Raw genomic sequence first — 20,407 nt, 5'->3', positions numbered from 1 at the left:
GTTTGCCCCTATTTTTCATTTGGAAATTGGAAACATTGCCATCAAGTTCCAACAGCAGTGGACTTAGGAGGTTCTGAGGATTGCAAAAAACGATTCTGTGGCCACACAGGGCTTTGGGGTTACCCATTGAATTGCTGCTTTGATAGAAGAACTGAAGGTTGTCACCAAAGGAAGGGAATGTTTCTTTCTAATTTTGGGTATAAATCATTTTACATTTCTATGATGGTCTGTTTCTCTGATGATTAAATGCAGCCAGACCATTTTTCACAATTATTGCTTGCTGGATATATTAGTTATTGTAGGCGCGACGATTATTTATTTATTTAAAGAATATGTTAACGCTGTCATCTCAGCTAATGACTCGATCAGTTAACAACATTGTATGGAAAATATCAACTACCATGTTTCCTCGAAAATAAGACCCTTATATTTTCTTGAACCCTGAAATAAGCGCTTGGTCTTATTGCCATGTGCTCAAAAGCCCGATTGGGCTTATTATTGAGGACCCAGTTGTGGGGGCAATAAGCTGACTTTGTATAAATATACAAAAGGATGAAGGCTATTGCTTAGCACATTGTAAGCCGCCCTGAGTCTCTGGAGAAGGGCGGCATATAAATCAAATAATAATAATAATAATAATAATAATAATAATAATAATAATAATAATAATAATAATAATATCAGGGGATGTCTTATTTGGGGGGAAACAGGGTAAATGAAACTAAAATAAAAACAATTTAGTATGATGTGACTGAGGCTGCAAGCAAATCTTTTCCTCTCTCTCTCTCTCTCTCTCTCTCTCTCTCTCTCTCACTCTCACTCTCACTCTCACTCTCACTCTCACTCTCACTCTCACTCTCTCTGTCTCTCTGTCTCTCTGTCTCTGTCTCTCTGTCTCTCTCTCTCTCAATGGTCAATGGAACCATTCCAGGCTCAGAGGGGAGGCTGTTCCATAGGACAGGCATTGTGACATAGAAAGCGGATGTCCTGGGTTCAACCAGGTCATTCAGTTTGACAAAAGGAACCTGAAGTCTGGTGGAATGGGTAGAAACTATCAGAAACAAGTAGACTCATAGGTATCTCGGTCCTGTGTCACCCAGAGCTTTATGGGTGATACTTGTTCCTTAAATTGTACCTGGACACATGTGCCCTTGCATTCTGGATCAGTGACCACTTCTGAATGGTCTTCAAGAGCAGTCCCATTTAGAGCCTGTTGCAGTAATCCAAATAAATAATTAAGGTGTGTGTAACTGTGATAGCCTCGTGATCTAAGGGCTCAACTGGTCGTACGGATAGACTTGTGCTAAGGTCCTCCTGGCTGTGGCTGCCACCTGCTCTTTTTTCAGGACCTCCAAAGGACCTCCAAATTGCATACCAGTCACTGGGGGAATGTTAAGTTATCCAAGTGATGGGTAGGACAGAGATCTATAGCATATTAATGATGGTTAACCTTATACGGACAAATGTTCTGAGTTACTCAGATGTTTCATTTAGACGCTAAATAAAAGCAGAAAGAAAATGCAGAAAAAACATTCGTTGCATTTTTATTCTGTACCAACTCTAACTGGAAGCCTTAGAGGAAGCCTTAGAGAAAGGAGCCTTAGAGGAAGGAGGAAAGCCACTGTGTTCCCCCCCCTCCATTACCAACCCCCATAAACCTGATTCAGGAGGTACTGAATGTCTCTGATCAAGGATCAAGGCCTGGGTGCATATATAATCCATATTCTGAGTTTACCAGAGTCCATCAACAATTATGGCCAGTGTTATCTCAATTCTATAATCCAACCTCAAACCCAACAGAAAAGGATCTAGGTAATGTAGTTTTATTATGATGTTGATAAGGAATATATTTTAGTTGTATTGGAATGAACAATTTCTTAAAATCCTTCATATTGAAATTGGGTTCAATATTGATGGCAAGATTGTGAAAGCTGTTGTCTCCCAGTGACTTATACTATGAAATCCACAAGCGAGATAGGTAATTTTTTAAAAAATAAATATGATTTTCAATCTGCCCCAAACAAGTTTATCACAAGAAATGTTACTGATTTCACTGGAACTTACGTATTGTGTTTACGAACTAAGTATAATTTAAACTTGGTAAGACTTAAATCTAGTTTAATCTTAAACCTAGTTGTGAGGCTTAACTGCATTGGAAACCAGGCAGTGGAAATACAAGGAGAGAGACAGAATTTATCATCTGGTCTGGGAGAACATTTCAAATATCAGCACATAGGTACATAACCATGTGATGCTTAAAGGCTATTTCAAATTCATAATTATTGCCATCTCATTTTTCTTTTTTCAACCTTATAAATCATTTCATGGTTTGAGGGCTATAGTATCATTTCTAGATACCTTTTTTTCCTGATCTTTATATTCATTTAAAATTTCTTAGTATTTACTTACATGGCATGTTCTGTTCACTGGCCATCATCCAACTCAAGAGCTTCATTCTTTCTGCAGCTTTCACCAGAAGAGGGCTATGTTTCTGCTAAGGAAGATTCCTTTTTCTACACTGCCCAGTCCTTTGAGGAGGAAGGGCTAACCGATTCAGCCCTCTTCCATGCTGAGCTGGCTCTGGTTAGTCTATAGTTAGTCTTTTATTCTATGTATTCATTTTGAACGGTATTTTGTTAAAGAACAATACAGGAATAGTCCTGTTGTTGACATGTTAACAGGTATTTTAAAAGACTTCTTGCTTGGTTTCCTTGAATCTACATACTGGTTGTTTATTTGCTAATATATGAAAATATCCATAACTATATCAAAACATTGTATTTAGAAGAAGACAATGCTGTGTGCCAAAATTAAACTCTCTAAATATTTAAACATTTTTTAAAAAAAATATCCTTGAAGCCTTCAGAATAATGTACAATTAAAAAAAGTTAGAAAATTACAAAAGCAAACCATTATTTTTTGAACGAGAAACCATGCATATATATAATCCTATAATACAAGGAAATTATGGCCCCAGCCAAATTACTTTTTAGGACTCTGCAATTTCTGTCTTGGAACTTGGACCTCTTGGAACTTAGAACTCGCTGTAAACATATGATATGATTCAAATGCTGTCGCCCATTTAAACACTGCAATATCTAAAAACCCCAGAAGGCAATGGTTTTTCTCTTATTCCATATACTCAGTTTTCTCACATACTTTTTCAGTTCATTAAAAAAAAATCTTACTTGTTCTGTTCAGAATTCTAGGAACTGAAATCCACAGGTGGTAAATTGCCATAGTTACCCATGCTCTAGTGATAGACTGTATATAGTAGCTGAGATATCAGCCAGTCTTCAAAAACCCACAAAAGCTAGAATGATGAATGAATCTTTGACTGATTCTGTATATATGTATGTCAATCCAACTCTAATAGCTAAAGTGGGCAAATCCTGGCTGATTTAATAGTAATCTATCTGAATCCAAGTCCCTGCTATCTTAGAACAGGGAGAAAGCGAGTGTGCGTGCATGTGTGTGTTTATGTGTTTGCGTGCGGGTATGTATGTCATCTCATGGGATTTAGTAAATTGAAAATTACTTTGGATTATACTCATCCAGACCGTCTTTGTGGTGGTATGCAGATGTCACCTTAGTCTATCTGGGGCTGGATCAGTGATGAAATCCAAATTTTTTTACTATCAGTTCTGTGGGCGTGGCTTGGTGGGCGTGGTGTGGCTTGGTGGGCATGGCAGGGGAAGGATACTGCAAAATCCCCATTCCCTCCCCACTCCTGGGGGGAGGATATTGCAAAATCTCCATTCCCTCCCCACTCCACGGAAAGGATATTGCAAAATCTCCATTCCCATCCCACTCTGGGACCAGCCAGAGGTGGTATTTGCCGGTTCTCCAAACTACTCAAAATTTCTGCTACCGGTTCTCCGAACTGCTCAAAATTTCCACTACCAGTTCCCCAGAACCTGTCAGAACCTGCTGGATTTCACCCCTGGTCTGGATGCATGCAACTCATTCCATTTATTGCCGCCTCCTCCCTCCACTCCTTTTTTTTTCTTTAGCGGCCTTCAACCTTTTGGGCACCAGGAACCAGTTCCATGGAGAGAGGTTTTTCCATGGACTCAAGGGGGTGTGGTTTTGCATGCTGCCTGCATCCTGCAGATGGGGTTGGTTGGTTTGCGCAGCCCGGTTTCTGTCCTGCCATGGCCCAGTGCTGGCCCACAGACTGGTGGTTGGGGGACCCCTGCTTTAGATGACATTTTTCAATTCTGCTGACAGAATTTTTTTGATTTACATGTAATGGTTTCCAGTCAGCATTTTTTGTGAAATTTAGGATTGCACCTTAAAACCACCTTTAATTTTTTTAAATAAAGAACTTGAGATTATTACTTTCTCACCAGTTGTCACTTCATCTTGTGTAATATTGGCCCCATTGAGCTGACCAAATATTTCACCCTTTGATTCGGGAGGTATGGTTCATTATCACAATATGCACATACAGGCATGTGTAGCTTTACATAAAGTACAAACCAGGGGTGGGTTCTACTTACCTTTACTACCGGTTTGCATCACATGCGCACACATTCTTCTGCGCATGCGCAGATCACTTATGATGATGTCCGGGTCAGTGGGTGGAGTCTCCCGCCGGTTTTACTACCAGTTCTTGCGAACCGGTCCGAACGGGGGGCAACCCACCACTGGTACAAACTACTTAGTTTTAAATTTACTGCAAGAGTTGGAAATACAATGGTTTTGTTGTGGCCCCGCCCTCTGAACCTATCCCATCGGAGGAAGAAAGCTCCGAGCATGAGGAAGAGGAGTCAGCCAGGCCTCCCTCTCCAGGCCCCTCCCCTCTGGCACTGTCTCAGGTGCCGGCCGAGGGAGAGGAGATTAGCCGGGAGACAGGTGTCTCGGATGAGAGTGAAGGAGAGACATCATTCCTGGACGCACGCCTCCGAAGGCGTGATAAACGATTGTAGCAGCTCAGGAGGCGTGCTAGGGATTAGAACTGAGTCACTGGACCACACCCCAGAGACTATATAATAGAGGGTGGTGGCCAGTGATCCCTGTGACGAACAAAAATAAACCTTGGATAGTCACTAAAGCCTCGTCCGAAACTGCTGAGAGAAATATTATTTTCTGTTGGACTTTTGTACGCTGAGGATATTATCTTTCTGTTTCTGTGAAAATAAAGCACTTGGCAGACGGTGTGTATATCGCTGCCAAGTTGGAGATAAAGACCTGGGTGTGTGCCAACTGCTTCCTTAACCCTCGGCTGGCTGTGTTTGTGTGTGTGTGTGGACGGGGACAGATCAGGTTTTTGTATTTGTATTGTATGGTACAAATGATCTTTGTACCATACAATGATATACTTTCAGAGAAAAATGTAAGAAGGTTTACATAGAATTCTGCAAATAAGCATTCTAAATTGATAGAAAGACTGAGAGGTAAAATTGACTCAGGTCAAGATGAATGGGAACTATGGGAAAAATACTTGGTGTTTTCACAGTGGTTCTGTTCATTAAAAATGTTTTTTATTGTAGAAACTTCTGAAGGATTTTATCACAAAGCTATTTAGGATAGCTTTGGGATATGATCCTTATTTTTTGTTAAAGTTCAACTTTTATTGAAGATATAATTTGATTATTTTTCTGCCTGTCATAAATTCAGGATAAAGTACTTGGCATGCATTGGATTTTAGCTTCTGACTTGAACTGAATTGGAATTGATAGTGAATGCCATGATTTCATTGTTACAATGCTATGCTGATATGAAAATGTGCTGAGAAGGCAATAATAATATAAATTTACAACGTGTGATCACTTATGTGTAATGAGAATAGTAATGTATTTTGGGAATAAAGGACAACATTTTTAATAAAAAAATCACAATCATTAAAGCTTATGGAATAATCCACTTGATTATTTATATTAAATTATGAGCCATGGTGGCGCAGTGGTTAGAGTGCAGTACTGCAGGCTACTTCTGCTGACTGCTTGCTGCCTGCAAAATTTGGCAGTCCAAATCTCTCCAGGCTCAAGGTTGACTCAGCCTTCCATCCTTCCGAGGTGGGGATGGGGACCCAGATTGTTGGGGGCAATATGTTGACTCTGTAAACTTCTTAGAGAGGGCTGTAAAGCACTGTGAAACACTATATAAGTCTAAGTGCTGTTGCTATTATAAAAGTAAGTCTATTTAGAACAATACAGTAGTTCTCGACTTACACCCATTTGTTTAGTGACTGTTCAAAGTTACAGCAGCACTGACTGGTTTTCACACTTACAACCATTGCAGCATCCCCATGATCATGAAATCAAAATTTAGGCACTTGTAGCTGGCCTGTATTTATAATCATTGGATCTTGTGATCACTATTTGTAACCTTCACAACCAGCTTTTGACAAGCAGAGTCAAGGGGGGAAGCCAGATTTACCTGATGATTGCATGATTCGCATAACAACTGCAGTCATTCACTTTAAGGACTGTGACAAAAAGGGTCCGAAAATGGGGCAAAATTCACTTAAGCAGTGCCTTGTTTAGCGGCAGAAATGTTGGGCTCAATTGTGATCCTGCACATAGCATAATATTTTAGAGAGATAATAAAAAGTCAACTAAAATATTTTCACATAAAAGTCATTGCCTATCCACGATCTGATATCCAAAGCTTTGAGTGGAAATAAACACGTTGCAAGCCAATATATTCTACTTTGGAAAATTGAAAAGAAAAATGTTATAAAGGAAAAGAGCTGGAATTATTTAATAGCCACCAATGCTTGTATTTGAAACGGATACAAAGGTAGCCCATTTGATTGGATTTCTTTTGCTATTAGGTGGACTCAAGTGAGGCAGATGTAATAGAAGACTGTACCATGGGATCGGACTGTTCTCCAGATAATGATGGTACATTCCAGCCTTCAGCTTTAACATTGCATAGCGGCATTTGTGGTGATGATCTGAAGCTTGCTCTTTCACTGCCCTCTTCAACTCCCAAGGTAAAATTATGGGGGAAGGATATGAGCAGGGATATGAACAGAAAGACACACTTTGTTCATAACTATAAATCAGCCTTATGAAAATGTCTGCTTGGACAGTGAAGGTAATGTTACCAGTTGGTTCCATCTGTTCATAGTTTTTTACTAGATTAAAGAGTAATTTCATTTAGATAGTAATGCTGATTGAATTATCTTTCAGATTTAGTATTCAGCAGACCATCTACTATAATTTTTAGGTGCTCCATTTTTTAAAAAAATGTGGTTCAAAGAAATCTTAAACAGTAACAAACCATTTATGGAAAGACATGCATAATGAATGCTCCATGCTTACAGTTCAAGCATTAAAAACTCTTAATTTTCTTAAAGAAAATTGTTAGTAAATAGCTTTAGAAAATCAATGTTCAAAAGGTCACTGAAATTCTTTTGTCGAAAGGTTGCTCAAATTCTTTTTTAAAATTTTGATGTTCTTTTTATCATGTTAGCTTTTCTCCTCTCCCCTTTTTCTGATTCTGATTTTCTGATTAAAAGAAATATGCAGAATGACCCAAAAGAGAGAGAGAGATCTCTCTCTCTCTTTTGGGTCATTCTGCGTATTTCTTTTAACATTCATGGTGGGATCACTGCTGGATTGTCAGTTCATTCAAAGCAGTTGTATCCTGCTTTTATTGCTTTTTAAGTAACTCTTTGAAAAAAAGAAGTTGTTCTTCTTTCACACCTGAAATTTATAAACTGGCTACATTTCTTTTGGAATCTTATTTCTGTTGGATACAGCATGGGTCTGATGGCCAGAATTTATTTCCTAATAGAATTCCTTAGACTAAACATAGTATACCTGTCCCACATTGCCAATGAGACAGATTGCATTGTTCAACTTTGCAATAGTTAATGAAATTAGAAATTAAAGTGCATGCTGGGAAACATACTCTGCAAAAAAATCCAGTTTTATACAAGGTACAGAACTCATGTTCTTGAAATCATTATCTTGTGTCCCATCAGAATAGAAAGAAAATGTTTACAATCAAACTTGGTGGTAGGATCCAACCTGGGTCAGTCACTGGGATCAGACGTTTAGTCTTCTGAGTTTTCAGACTTTTGCTAGAGCCCATCCTCAGGAAACTTGTCTCTATGTCATATTCTGGTGAGTGAGAAGTTCCCAGAGGATGGGCTCCAGCACAAGTCCAAAAGCTTGGAAGACTAAACTCCTGGTCCTGTTGACCAACCCAATTTGGATCCTGCAACATTATCTTGGAACACATATAATCGCCTTCATTCATAAAACTTGGTAGTGGTTATATTTATCACTTTATCCCAATAAAAATAATTATACAAAATAAAAACGGACCATATGGCACCCTGAATGTAAACTAGTTATTCATGGGAAAGGTTTTTAGACTTCCGGAGGAAGAAATGGTGGACTCAAGACAGCTTCACAGAAAGTGGAGCCAACACAATCGTGGCTTTATTTTAATAATTGAAAATGTATTAAGAATTAACTGTAATTAATATTAATATTAATTTTTAAAGTATGGTAGAATATTATTGATTTAACAATTAATTAATTAATTATTAAATCAATAATATTCTATCAATAATACTCTATTATAGTTTAAAAATAGAATGAGTTTGGAATTCTTGTTATTTTGTTTGCTAGACTACTTTCAAAGAAGATTCCAGCGACCCACTCAGTTACCAGTCATCAGATAAAAACCTGTACACAATGGATCTAATACAAAGAGAGACAGAGAATAAATCTGCAGGTGGATGTATGAAACAGATCACAGAACCTTTTCTTGTGAATCCAACAACACAATCTCCTAAGAGACAAGTTGAACACGAAAGCATAAGCATGTGGAGACAATCTCAGCTAACACCCGAATTTTCACATCGTACAAAAGTAAGTTCTAGATTGCCACTTGATTCTACTGGAAGGATTCATTACATGCATTTGTGAAAAAGCATCATTTTCAGAGATTTAGTAGATTAAAGGGGACTAAAGGTAATGGTGTTTTCTGGTCATTCTGCCTTTTGATCTAGAATAGGGGTGTCAAACTCGTGGCCCAGATGCATCACATGCTGGCCATGCCCACGCCCAGTTTAGCAGAGGAGAAAAAGTCACAATATGTCACTTGATGATGCCGTGATAATGCAAGTTTGACACCCCTAATCTAGAAGAATCAAATACAACATAAATTGGGGTTGTATGGATTGTATACACTAATTTGTGGCACAGCTTGCTTTCTAAGAACTGAGCTGAGACTCAACATAGCACTTGCTGTTCAAGAATATTGTTCTATATACAATACAGAATCATGGGTACCTTGTGAAGAGATCCTGCAAGGATTTCTGTAGAGAGGTGAGATTATGGATTCATTAGTACAAAGATGTATTCCATTTTTGGAGTCTAATACGGAATATGCAACAAGGACCAAAATCGATTGTATAGCTAGACAGAGCACGTCAGCTGAATTGTACAACTTTCAATACCTGGAACCCAATGTGTTGCAATGTGCATTTGGAGGGCACAAGACAAGTCTAGTTTTTTTTTTTTAAAAAAAAATATTGTGTGTCTATTTGCTGCCAGTTGTGAAGGATATACTTCCTCAGCGCAGTTATTTTAGTAAAGCACTATGACACTTTTTTTGTTGTTTGCTTATTTTGAACTGAAACAAGCTCTTTGAAGAATGTTACAGATATGCAGATTGTCTAGCAGGCTGCGATTTGTAAACTACATAAAATCCTACTGTGTTTTTCAGAAGTGACTTTTATTTTCTTCTTATCAGGATCAAGATTTCTTGATGGAAAATAATAGCTTAATGCTTGCTGGCCTAGATACAAATAAAAACAAGTTGGAGAAAATGATTACCATTGCAAAAGGCAATTCAAGCCTAGGTAATGTTCCTCACGTAACTGTGCACATCTTTGCCCTTGCAACCTTATTTCTGCCTAGTTATTCCTGAAAGAAAACTGGATATTATTCTTTTAAGTTGCTTTAATCAAGAAGCAAAGATTTTTATATATATGATCTCAATAATAATTATATTATATCTTAATTATAGCAATAATGTCTATACATTTTTCTTTCCATATGAAGGCAGGAACAGTCAGGAAAAGATCAATCTGTATTGTTATAATCAGGCAATACATCAGTGATACAGTTGTCCAAGCAATTTAATTACCAATAAAGTTAAGAATCATTGCAATGCTAAAACTGTTAGCTTTTCTTAATATAATGATACCAAATCTAAGAACTCTCTGTTTGTAGAATTTTAACATTCTTTTTATCTTGGAAGTGTTCAGAAGGACAAAAATATTGGCCATATTCAAATATGGGAAGGACGAAATCCTTCACTTATGTGCTTTGTAATTCAATCCTGTTCAGAACAAATCTTCTGTAATTTCTTCATCGTTATCTCATCTTGATCTTCTTTTTTTCTCTTTGCTCACTTTTTTTTTATTAAATTAAAAATAAGTTCATTGCCTTTTCTTTTTCTGTTCTCCGCTTCTTTCTTTGAGGCCGTATGTAAAAAAAAAAAGCGGATCTCATCTCATTAAGTAGCTTTTTAAACAGAACAGAAGGCATTAGGAATTCATCATCTTTTTGATCTTAACGGTGGGCTTATGCGATGGAGGCAGCTGTAGACCTGAAGAGACAATCTCATATGCCAGCCTCAGCTGTTACCAGGTTTTTTTTAGTGAGAATTTTCTAGCTGGTGTTTTTTGACCTTGCATGTTGACTTCTCAGACCTACCAATATGATATTAATTTTTCTTCAAGTTATGATTAAAAGAAATCTGTGGAAATATGTGTATATTGGCAGAAATACAGATAAACATATAAATAAAAACGATTTCAGAAAATGAATGTTACTCAATGTAGGTTCAAGTCAGATATCATGTTTCTTATTAGTGCTAAACTTTTTTTTTTCCATAAGGGATGACAGTAAGTTCTAACAAAGATGGCATGGGAATGATAGTTCGCAGCATTATCCATGGTGGTTCCATAAATCGTGATGGACGAATTGGTATTGGAGACTGTATATTGTCTATTAATGAGGAACCTACTGCTAATTTAACTAGTGCCCAAGCACGGGCCATGCTGAGGAGGCATTCTGTCATTGGACCAGATATAAAGTAAGTTGGATGTTATACAGATTGGTAGATTTTCAAACACAGTATGCATCAATTATATTGTCTCTGCACTTGTGTTTTTTTTAATTCCATGATTATTTTTAATTCAGTATCCTAATGAAGTTTCAATATTAAACTGGTTTCTACATTGATGGAAGAAGTTGAAATGTCTTCTGTGAATCACAACCAATTAATGAGAGTTCCAAAATTGCAATCCAGTATGGTAGTTTGATTATCCCATTCCCTGGTTTGATATAATTTCATGAACTAAAATAAATACATGGAATTTGCCAACCATTTGCAATAAGGGAGAAAACGTTTGTCCCTGTCACTTAATCTTACAAATGCATAACTATAATGAAAAAATGGAACTTGATTAAAAATATTATTAAACTAAATCCTGAATTGGCTTCTAAAAATTAAAGCTTAGCAGCTGTCAATGGAATTGCTATGCCTGAAGAATATTCACCTTCAATGTCTAAGCAATGGTGAAAGTTGATGGAATATTACAGCATGAAATCACCTTTGGGAGGGGAAATAGTTTGTTAGATGAATGAGGATGGTAAATAGGGCAGAAAGGATCAAACCTCTCTTCTTTATTTCCAGTTAATAGTAGTATTAGAGTGAGCAAGAGTTATATATTGATCCACGAGACAAAAGGGCATTTTAACACCTTTTTGAATCTCTTGCTTTCCTGGATTCCTGGAAGATACAGTGATAGTATTTGCATGGGATTTAAATTAGATAGCTTTTTTGTTCATCAACTGAAAAACATTGGATTTTTATAAATAAGCTTTGATCTTTTACCTTAAGTGACTGAGAAATCTTTCAATAGTGGAAAATGGTGAATATAGAAATTATGGTACATGACATTATAACAGAATGCTTTCTCAGTATATTTTTTTTACAAATATTAGGAAGAAAACTATATTTTTAAGCCATTTGTGGGATATAATTTAATGTAAAATGCCACCCAATTGTAATGAACTTGAATGATCTATACCTATTAAAACAGTGCTCCAAATGCCTGAGACTTAAATTGCAGGTACTGTATCTTGCATCCTAAATTAGCAGTTCAAATTTGGGCTTTATACGCAGACAAAACTTTCTACCAGTCCCCCAATTTGAGTGTCAAGCTCAGTATAGCTTTTTCATAATAATTTTGCTTGGGATTATAAACTATGTTTTTCTCTCTCTCTCTCTCATCTTCTTTCCTTCCTTCCCTTCATATATAAACCTTTTTTTTTCCTAAACAGAAAAGCAGATGTATAGCATCATCAGGATATCTGTGGCTTCACTTCTCCCTGCACCTTACACTTCTTTAACAATATCTAGAGACTTTTGCTTTTAGCAGTAGTTATAACAGCTGCCTCTAACATCTGCCAGATAATTACAGAGCTGATTCAGAATTCACCTGCCTTAACCGAACGTGTGGAGATGAATCTCTGATCAAGGAATAAAAGATTGATTGCGGTTGCATTTTTCATGCTTGTTAATAATCATTGCTATACACTCCAATAAAGAACAGATGCTTTCTGATGGGAGGTGTGGATAGAATAGAGGTGGAGCGGGGGAAGAGGAAAGTAAGCAGGAGTGCACACTTTTAAATACGTGTGTATGCATCTCTCATTGAGTAGAAGTCACTGACATTTGTTAACAATATTGTAAAAAGATGCTGCGTCGTATGCTTCACATTCTAGATCTTCTCCAACACCTGCTGATGATCAGGCCCCCTTTTATGTGTGAGTATTGGCGATTCAAAAGCTCATCATAGCTCTGTGTTCCAACTTGTCTGTTCATTCATTCATGCTTTTATAACATCAGAAGTAGCTGGGATGTATCCAGATATAGGTACCACATAATATACACAGAGCACAGATGCTTTCAACCAATTAAAACCTATTACTGGATGAGATTACCTGATTAATTATTCAACTATATCAAATCCCTCAATTGTAGGTATATTTAGAGATCTAAGATGAATATCATAGTTTTTAATCGGTTAAAAACACACATTCATCTTTTAAAGATAAGTTTATAGAAGCCAAGTTTATGGTTTAGATTGGAACAGGGAACGTGGGTTCTTCCAGGCCAGGGCTGTCAAATGTGCGGTCCAAGGGCCAGATGCATCACACGCTGGCCACGCCCCATTTAAGCAAAGGGGAACAGAGTCCCAATACGTCACATGATGCTACTGTGACGATGCAGGTTTGACACTCCTGTTCCAGGCCTTGCAGAACAAAATTCTCAGTCTCAACCAGAATCACCAATGGTGGTGAGATATTGAGAATTATATTTAGCAATTCCTGAAGATATCCTGAAGCAATTCCACCGCATCTTATTTTTCAGACAAGACTGCCTAATATTAATCAAATTTTCAATTTCTTTTTGTAGCTAAGCTGTCATGGATCAGGTTAATATGTGGATAGGAGAATGCCTTAGAATCCTTTCTGTGTTCCTTCAACTTTCATGCTCAAAAAAATGCAAGCTGTAAATTATTTGGAATGCAGTCTTGTGGAGAATGATGGGCTATACATATCTTTGGAGTTGAAAACAAAAGATATTTCAGAGCATGCAAGATGAGATACTGGCCTGAAGCTACTTCAATCAAAACAATTTTTTCTTACTTCATGTGGTAGCTGTTGTGAGTGGCTGTGAGATCCTAGGAAAAGGGGTAGCTGCTTTAAACAGTTGCAATTGTATGTGTCCCTCCACACACTTTGAAGCATCTTTTTGCCTTTGAATTTTAAAGAAACATTAATAATAGATTTTCCACTGAGTGGTCAGAGAGAAAATTTGGAGCTTCAACAGGAAAATCCATTGTCGGAAATGTCACATATTCTATTTGCCAGAGTTTGGGCAGGAAATGTTTTGGGAAGCCAATCTATTAATCTACTAGATCAGGGGTGTCAAACTCGAGGGCTGGATGCGTCACATGTTGGCCACACTCACCCAGAACCGTGAAGGAAAAATGTTGACAGCAACGTGATGCGGCGAGTTTGACACCTGTATACTAGATCCAAAGGCTCCCTAATTGTCCATTAACTAAGATCGTGTAGACAAGCCCTGGAATTGCCAAGGGGTAGATTCCCTTCCTTTGATTTAAAAAGGAGAGAAATCTGTCTTAAAACACTCATAATGTAGAAACAAAGCAGAAATCACCATGTTTCTTTGGCATCCATATTTCCTCCATGTATCCATCAGAGAACTGGATATCTTGAATCTATTTCCATGCTGGTGGATGGCTGAAATTTGGCACAGTGCTTTCTGGACTAAAAGTGAAGTCATATTTCATTCTCTTCTTTAAAAGATACATATTTATTCAACAGTTGTTAGAAAACAATTGCCTTCCTGATAGCTCTTATTAATTTTTTGTTTAAATGTCCCACCATTTTTGCTCAGGATTCTTTTATCTCTCTCGACAGTAGCAGTGTTTCTGTAGCTAATTGTAGCACAGGTAACTCAGAGGTTCCACATTTACCTCTGTTTCATCTCATAGTTACAACATAGAATAGGGGAAGAAAGAATCAATACTTAATGGACTTTCCACACTGCTAAGCTTACAAAGGGGGATACATGAAACACAGTTGCTTAATTTTCAAGGAGTACTTCAGCTCTTTTCATGCCACATTGTGAAACTCCATTTCAATTTAGAAATCCCAGCATCCTCCATATATTTATTCTGATGCTATAATATAGCTTTTCAGATTTCTTATGTCTGGGTATTACCCTATTTGTCCAATTACCATTAGTTTAAGAAAGATCCAACATTTATATAATGTGAAGCATCAAATTCCAGTGCATTCTTTATTGTTATGTTTTCAAGTTGCTTATCGCTGACACAGCCATGTACTGATGTCTGGATTAATCTCACTCTTTTTATTTTCAACATTGCTTACGTTTTCTTTTCCCTGTGCTGTAACTAAATGAATCTCACTTCATTATTAAAACTCTACTGTGGTTTATTTTAAATGTGATCACAAGTTTCTTAATTTGGTTTCTTTCCTATCGTAGTATACATAAAACACTTTTTGTCTGCCTATTAAATCATGCATGTTTTATTTCTTTGTCTGTTGCATGGTATGTAACATTTACATCCCTATCTTCTCATTTCAAAGTTGGTTCAGGATGAAAATTACTCTTGTCTTCACTACCTTCTGAAGAATCAATGTACAATCAGTTTAATCCTTGATCACTTTAGATTAGTAGTCTGCCTTGCTAGTTGGGAATTCTGAAATCTCTCATTTAATAGATCCTTTTTTCTACAGTTGCTTTTAGCCAGTAGGAATTACAATGCAGTTCTGCTTACTTGGCAGTTCTGCAGCTATTTCCTGCTTAACCCACGTATTTTGGGAGTTACAACAAATATCCTAGATACTGCAGGGAAATGCAATTCTAATAATACAGCTATTTCTCATTTAATGACCATTTAAATGAAGTGGTTGCTAAATGAAGCCACGGCTGTGCTTATGATCTTATTTCAGTTTCCTTTTGCTTTAAGGTTCTGCAAAGTTCACAAATAGACTTAGAAAGTGTAAGGATTAATTGTAAAGTTAAAGAAGGCAGTCACTAAATGAGGATATCTAATGATTTTTATTTCTGAGCTGCCAGAGAGTACTTTTAGTCTAATTTGCTTTCTTTTGGTTCAGTTTAGTTTAACCAGTGGAACATTGTTGAATGATACTAATTTAATGTCATTTCATTCATAACTTTTTAACATTCATAGTCTCCTTCACTATTATCTTAGTTACATTTTGCTCCTTTTAAAATATCAAATGTTTCAAAACAGGTGTGTCAAACTGGTGGCCCGCAGGCCGGATGTGTCACACACAGGCCACGCCCACCCCAGCTCCATGAAGGGAAAAAATGTTGCAATATATTCCGTGATGGCAACTTGATGCTGCGAGTTTCACACACATGTTTTTAAAGAATGATGTTCTTTCAGTTGTGTCATAATGTCTCTTGGGTGCTACCTAATACTTTGCTTCCTTTATAAGGAACTCTGTAATCTGGAGATAATCTTCATAGAAAAGAGACCGTATTTTGGCTGAAATTAGTATCTACAAATATTTCACATTTATTCATTGCATGTCCAAAGTACCCAAGCTGAAGTCCGAAGAATAAAATAACAGTAAAACTGTTTCAAATTTTAAAATGTCACTAAAAATTCTAGTTCAATTAACAGTTAAAAACAATGTAAAACAGGAAGTTTTAAATTCCCAGCAAGTGAGGTTTAGCCATAGTGAAATTTTTGAATATCTATTACATTACATCTATCCATTCATCAAGAAAGTTTACCAATTTAATTTGAAAAATAAAAAGGTCACCTAGTGAACGTCTTAGCTGGTAGGAGGAATAATATAAGTTTGCTCAAGGTTTCCATTTTCAAGAATGAGGAAGAAGTTAGAGGATTTCCTTTAATCAAAGATAAACATTATTAGATTCAGTTAAAGAAAAGACACTGTTTCTAGACAGTGAAGTTGCAGTGTGTTTATTTCACAGCACAAAGCACATTATAACTGATATGATAATGATATAATATTAATATAATATAATATTAATATAATATAATATAATATAATATACTATAATATAATATAATATAATATAATAATATAATAATATAATATAATATAATAATAATATAATATAATATAATATAATATAATATAATATAATATAATATAATATAATATAATATAATATAATATATTGGTTTTGTAGCGCAGTGGTTAGGGTGCAGTACTGCAGGCTATTTCTGCTGTCAGTCGGCTACCTGCAATTTGGCAGTTCAAATCTCACCAGGCTCAAGATTGATTCAGCCTTCCATCCTTCTGAGGTGGGTAAAATGTGGACCCAGATTGTTGGGGCCAATATGCTGACTCTGTAAACCACTTAGAGAGGGCTGTAAAAGCACTGTGAAGCGGTATATAAATTTAAGTGTTGCTGCTATACATTGACCTGTGGTTTGCATTTGGTGCATTCCCAATGAATGAAAAGGAGGCTTTCTGGATCAAGAAGAAGACATTTGTGTGATGCCACACTGTGAATTATAGCCTTAAAAATCTCTATTGCTCAATACTGAACTATATCCGGACATCTGCAGCTTCTTAATTTCATGTTTAATTTTGTGTTGCAGCATTAGCTATGTGCCAGCAGAGCAATTAGAAGAGTACCAAGCTGGTTTAGGGCAGCAGCCAGAAGGAACAATGCCATTAGATGTTTTCCCTTCACACACTGTGAGGTAATTTAGAATACTGTACTATTAATAAAAACAACTCCTTTTCCTTTAATTGGGTCCACCCATGAATAAAAAACACTCCATGAATCGATGAAGAAAAACCGCATTGATATTGATTGGAAAAATACAAATTTGCTTGTTCTTTCTTTTTGGGAGTGGAGGGGAAGGTTGGGTTATAAGTATTTATTCTAGATAAGGGAACAAAAAAAAAAATGCAGGCAACAGAATATGCAGGCTAATCATTTGTGTCCTAAAGTATTTATGGTATACTGACCCCCAATTTATCAGTTTGACTGTGGGAAAGGGGATGTTTGTTATTGCCGATTGTTCATTAAATTGGAGAATATATCACTGGAGCTACTTCTATTATTTGCATCATGATGTCATTATGCAAATTAAGTCACTTGCATCAGTTTAATTTATTTGAATAATAATGGTGTTATTCAAATGATGTAATTAATGCGAGTGATGTGAATCACTTCTAAAATTTGGTCTATTTCACGCAAAGTCCATTTTATCAACATTTCTGCAATGTCTTGGCTGCTACTTTACTTGGGGCTTCAGAAAATATATATACTGAATTGACTTCTTGATTTTTGAGACAAACACATCACGCACTGATGTTTTGCATGACATTATCTGTTAGAAAGAACTACCCGGTAAATTCCCAACAACTCTACGTTACTAAATGACAAGTGTCTAAGCCTAACAGTTGTATGGAGGATAATTTAGGTCTTTCTGTGGGATCTTGCAAACCTAATTCCTATTGAAATTGCCCAAGATGTTATAAGGGGATGGGGGGAGGGTTGTTACCATGCATGTAAGTAGTTAGCATGGTTGTATAATTGCTGGAGGGAGTGGGGAGATATATCAAAATCAAAGCATCATTAGGTATATTCATTATTTGTCCCACTTTACGGAAACTAGACAATCACAAAGCCTAGTCCATTCTCAGTAGGACCATATGTTTCATTTCACTTTCACATTTCTTCAGTACACATAGAAAAGCAGTGAATTTATGCTAAATAGTCTATAATATGTGTGCAGTTTCTAACAGACCTGCCCACATTCCCCTGCTCTTTTTTATGCATTGCCGTGAAGGTGGAGAACGGACAGTATGTCCTGGTTCATGTATATGTACTAAGCCTTAATTTGCAGTTGGTTTTACAGATCATGCTTAGCCATAAATACCTAATTGGATTAATACAGTATAATAAATTTAAATCATGCAAATTACGGTGAGGCTTAGCAAAGCGTCTACGGTCAGATTAGATGTATTAAAAACTTCTATGTAATCCAAAATTATCAGATGGAGTTTCCTGCCTTTGGAAAGTATGAAAAGGTTTTCTGGGGCATAAAAATTGTATTTCTTCCATATATGGATTGAAATGTGAAGAAGAACATGAACAGAAAGTTCTATTACGCTAGTCTGGGTTTATATTTTGGGAAGCATTGTCATCAGTTTTTATAGATGATGTCTACAATTCAGATGAGATATGGTATTTGTTTTTGCACTGGAACAGAAATCCAGCTGATATTCTGCAAGATCTCTCTTAACAGAGCCACCTATATATTAAATATACATTAATTAATTCGAAATGTTTCTTTGGAAAATTCTGTGGGTGCAATTCAGTGATACGGTGTGTTTATCATAACTTCTCTCTCAAAAAATTTGCAACCCTCCCTGAGCAGATTTTGAGATCTTCCAGAGGGCTGTATGGTAGGGCGAAAGAAAGAAATCAGTTTATGCCCTAGAGGGGTAAAGATTATTATTTCCCATTTTCTCTTTAACTATGTTTTCCAATATCAACCTTCTTCCAAACTTCCAAAAACCTATTCTTTAAAATCTGGCACCTATGAAGTGTAGTAAGCTTCCATTTGGAAAAAAAGAACAAACAAACCTCATCTCCATTTATCCACAAAACCTTTGAAATGTGTTTGGACCATGTATATCGAGGCATTAGAGCAAACTTGGCAGCTTTAAGACTTGTGGACTTCAACTCCCAGAATTCTCCAGCCAGCTATGCTGGGAGTTGAAGTCCACAAGTCTTAAAGCTGCCAAGTTTGAAGACCTCTGCATTAGAGATTTGATCCCAGCCAATATCATATGGGTTATATTTAAAAAGGTGGATAAGGCAGTATACAAACAATGCTGATGTTTTCATTCTGAATTTGTATTTATATTTTAATATTGTTTGCATTGATAAATCTCAGGATGTTTTTTGGTTGTATGTTCTATCTTTGTGTAATTTCAGGGCTGGTCTAACTGATCTTATTTTATTTCATTACCCTATGATCCTTTAATGTTGTTATCATTGTTATATTATTATCCCCAATGTATATTTCTGTTTGTTACAGGTTTTTAAAGATTTATTGTGCTATTTGCCAGTCCCTCCAATTTTCTCACATGCAAAATATTAAAAGAAATATATTAAAAGAACTGTTTGGGGGATCATAATGATTTCTTTTGATTTAGAGCAAAGTTTGTTTATATGCAGAGAAATTCCAGAACTACCAGAACGAGAAGAAGGAGAAGGAGAAGAAAGTGAGCTTCAGAACACAGGCTACAGTAACTGGAATCAACCAAGACGGTGTGTTTGCTTTCAGAGCTAATCTTCTGACTAGAGCCGAGTTGATCAGTTTGAAAGTTTTAAGGAGGAATACAGGCAGTCCTTGACTTGCAACCATTCATTAATGGCTATTCAATTTTACGATGACACTGAAAAAAGTAAATGAAGATTACTTTTCACATGATCCTTGCATCATGGTGACATGATCAAAATTCAGATGCTTAGCAACTGGTTCATATTTATGACGGTTGCCGTGTCCCAGGGTCATGTACTCATGTTTTGCAACCTTCTGACAAGCAAAGTTGATGGGGAAGCCAGGTTGATTTAACAATCATTTTACTAACTTAACAATTGCAGTGATTCACTTAAGAATTGTAGCAAAAAAGACCATTCTCACTTAAGAACTGTCTTGCTTAGCAAAGGAAATTTTGGGCTCGATTGTTTTATTTATTAGAATTTGTCAAACAAAAAGGAGAACTAGAATAAAAGAAAATGAATACAATGACAGGGACCTATGATAGGCACG

At 36.5% G+C, this 20,407-nt stretch overlaps 1 protein-coding gene across 17 annotated transcripts in view; it reads left to right on the top strand.

Moving 5' to 3' along the window:
• The window catches only part of MPDZ (multiple PDZ domain crumbs cell polarity complex component), a 105,177-nt gene that overhangs the window by 40,011 nt on the left and 44,759 nt on the right, over positions 1-20,407 (top strand). For 6 of the 17 annotated variants that reach the window (XM_087886256.1, XM_087886249.1, XM_087886251.1 and 3 more), the window contains exons 18-25: positions 2,467-2,583; positions 6,782-6,943; positions 8,595-8,837; positions 9,724-9,832; positions 10,875-11,073; positions 12,771-12,812; positions 17,210-17,314; positions 19,810-19,902. In XM_087886256.1, coding sequence (XP_087742382.1) covers positions 2,467-2,583; positions 6,782-6,943; positions 8,595-8,837; positions 9,724-9,832; positions 10,875-11,073; positions 12,771-12,812; positions 17,210-17,314; positions 19,810-19,902 — 1,070 coding nt within the window. The remainder of the gene's footprint in view (positions 1-2,466; positions 2,584-6,781; positions 6,944-8,594; positions 8,838-9,723; positions 9,833-10,874; positions 11,074-12,770; positions 12,813-17,209; positions 17,315-19,809; positions 19,903-20,407) is intronic. The other 11 variants (XM_087886257.1, XM_087886253.1, XM_087886248.1 and 8 more) reach the window with 3 other exon arrangements.

The sequence above is a fragment of the Pantherophis guttatus genome, chromosome 2 (genome assembly GCF_059756535.1).
Source record: "Pantherophis guttatus breed Tessera chromosome 2, ASM5975653v1, whole genome shotgun sequence".
Classification (NCBI taxonomy): domain Eukaryota; kingdom Metazoa; phylum Chordata; class Lepidosauria; order Squamata; family Colubridae; genus Pantherophis; species Pantherophis guttatus.
Note: the sequence above shows the minus strand (reverse complement) of the source record. Positions and strands in the feature narration are given on the sequence as shown.